We start from the raw sequence: 2,452 nt of genomic DNA on the forward strand, positions 1-2,452 counted from the left end.
ACGTGTCTCACAAAGTGTTCTAGCAGTTGCACTCGTCAAGTCTGACTGAAACCTACGTGTCTCACAAAGTGTTCTAGCAGTTGCATTCGTCAAGTCTGCCTGAAATCTACGTGTCTCACAAAGTGTTCTAGCAGTTGCACTCGTCAAGTCTGACTGAAACCTACGTGTCTCACAAAGTGTTCTAGCAGTTGCATTCGTCAAGTCTGCCTGAAATCTACGTGTCTCACAAAGTGTTCTAGCAGTTGCACTCGTCAAGTTTGCCTGAAATCTACGTACCTGACAAAGTGTTCTAGTCATCGCATTTATCAAGTTCATATTAAACCTGTGTGTGTCTAAGGAAGTAGACCGCCAATTCCATCAAAAAACTTATGTGACAAAATAATTTAGATCGACACGCATTCGCCACGTCCTCTGCCTCAAACCTATGTGCCTACGTGTCTGACGAAGTAGTCTAGTTCAAGTACGCGCAAAGTCCATCTAAAACCTGTGTCTGACGAAGTAGTCTAGCTAGCCCATTCACCCCAGTTCCAAGATGTCTCCCTACTCCAGGAAGTTGGTGAGCTCCTTCCGGCTACATGTAGTCCACTTGAATGTTCCGTCCAGTCCGGCCAAAACAGGTGACATAATGCTTCCTCTTGCGTCAGTACACTTTGATCCTCTTCCATCGTGCACCATACCAAAACTATAAAAGAATGAAAACAGTAGAATATTTAAAAAACTGGTAATTGTTTTAATGGTTTCTAGTTCCGAAAAAAAATCTTTAGTTTTGTGTTCTTTTTTTTTTTAATGAGATAAAATTGATTCTTTTCATGACTTAACAAATTTATTTGGGAAGAAAAAGTTGACAATTTTGATTTACTGAAATTTTTGTTCGGTTCTAAAGCAACACGAAAATCAAATTCCTCATTTTTCTGTCAACTTACTTATGTCCCACCTCGTGCGCAACCGTAAAAGCCAATGCTAAGCCGGTATCCTCGTTGACAGTACAACTTCTGTACTTGCTGCACATGCCACTCACAGGAGCGTAACCTAGAACAGAGAATAAAAACACTTGTAATAAAAAATAAAATATTCCAAACATATCCTATATTTTTCTAGTTTTAGATATCTGATGATATTAATCTTTACATTTATTGAGTTTTTATGTTCTAAAACTGTGATCACTATACATTTAAAACGCTGATTTAGATATAACCTTGATATTTTGGTTAGTGTAAAATCTACAACTTCGAACCTGTGAAAGAAAATAAGAACTGAAAACAAATCTCTCTATCTAGAAATAGTTATTGGAGCTTTAGTACACTTTCCCCATCTAGTGAACGTAAAAATCAATTCAATAATATGAATTTTTACCATCCGATTATTACTTTGGTGTTTTCTAAATCTTTGTGCTGAGGGCTTTAGTTTAATTTTAGGAAAATATTGATTTTGTACGATTGCACCTAAGAGCTTTATTTTACAATATCGTCAGTGGAATACGTTAATTGTAAATTCTGTATTAAAGTGAAACTGATAAAAATTGGTAACAGACGGCAATCGGATCAATGTTTCTAAATACACTTCGACGTAAAGGCCAAACACTTGCAGAACGAGGTCGAAACGGACAACTAATGTCCGAGATTTACTGTTTATCCTTGATTTTATAACAGTATATTTGATAAAAGCATTTGACTTATACTTTAGTAAGGGCATACAAACAGTAGTAAATTGTTTAGAGCTTTCACTGTCATTTAGGAATTTACTGCTGTTTGTATGCCCTTACTAAAGGTATAAGTGAGATATAATATTTTAGATGAACTATGAACTCATAAATGACAGTGAAAGCTCTAAACAATTTACTGTTGTTTGTATGCCCTTACTAAAGGTATAAGTGAGATATAATATTTTAGAATTTAGAGCTTTCACTGTCATTTATGAGTTCATCTAAAATATTATATCTCACTTATACCTTTAGTAAGGGCATACAAACAACAGTAAATTATTTAGAGCTTTCACTGTCATTTGTGAGTTCATTTAAAATATTATATCTCACTTATACCTTTAGTAAGGGCACACAAACAACAGTAAATTATTTAGAGCTTTCACTGTCATTTGTGAGTTCATTTAAAATATTATATCTCACTTATACCTTTAGTAAGGGCATACAAACAACAGTAAATTGTTTAGAGCTTTCACTGTCATTTGTGAGTTCATTTAAAATATTATATCTCAACTAAAACAAATTTGATAAGTAAAGTGAGTGTTAACGCATTCTGACTAACATCGAATATCACTATGTTACGTACCCTGTATCATAAGGTTAACAAACCACCAGTTTACTAACGTAGAATATCACTATGTTACGTACCCTGTATCATAAGGTTAACAAACCACCAGTTTACTAACGTAGAATATCACTATGTTACGTACCCTGTATCATAAGGTTAACAAACCACCAGTTTACTAACGTAGA

At 34.6% G+C, this 2,452-nt stretch overlaps 1 protein-coding gene across 1 annotated transcript in view; it reads right to left on the minus strand.

Annotated features, from left to right (window-relative positions):
• LOC106460796 (A disintegrin and metalloproteinase with thrombospondin motifs 18-like) overlaps positions 1–1,029 on the minus strand; it is a gene marked incomplete at its 5' end in the record, with an annotated part of 28,997 nt that extends 27,968 nt beyond the window's left edge. Inside the window, 2 exons of the mRNA XM_022387585.1 lie at positions 545–682; positions 924–1,029. Of these exons, the coding sequence (XP_022243293.1) occupies positions 545–682; positions 924–1,029 (244 nt within the window). The remainder of the gene's footprint in view (positions 1–544; positions 683–923) is intronic.
• Between the last annotated feature and the right edge of the window lie 1,423 nt (positions 1,030–2,452).

This window comes from Limulus polyphemus, unplaced genomic scaffold, assembly GCF_000517525.1.
Source record: "Limulus polyphemus unplaced genomic scaffold, Limulus_polyphemus-2.1.2 Scaffold837, whole genome shotgun sequence".
Lineage (NCBI taxonomy): Eukaryota > Metazoa > Arthropoda > Merostomata > Xiphosura > Limulidae > Limulus > Limulus polyphemus.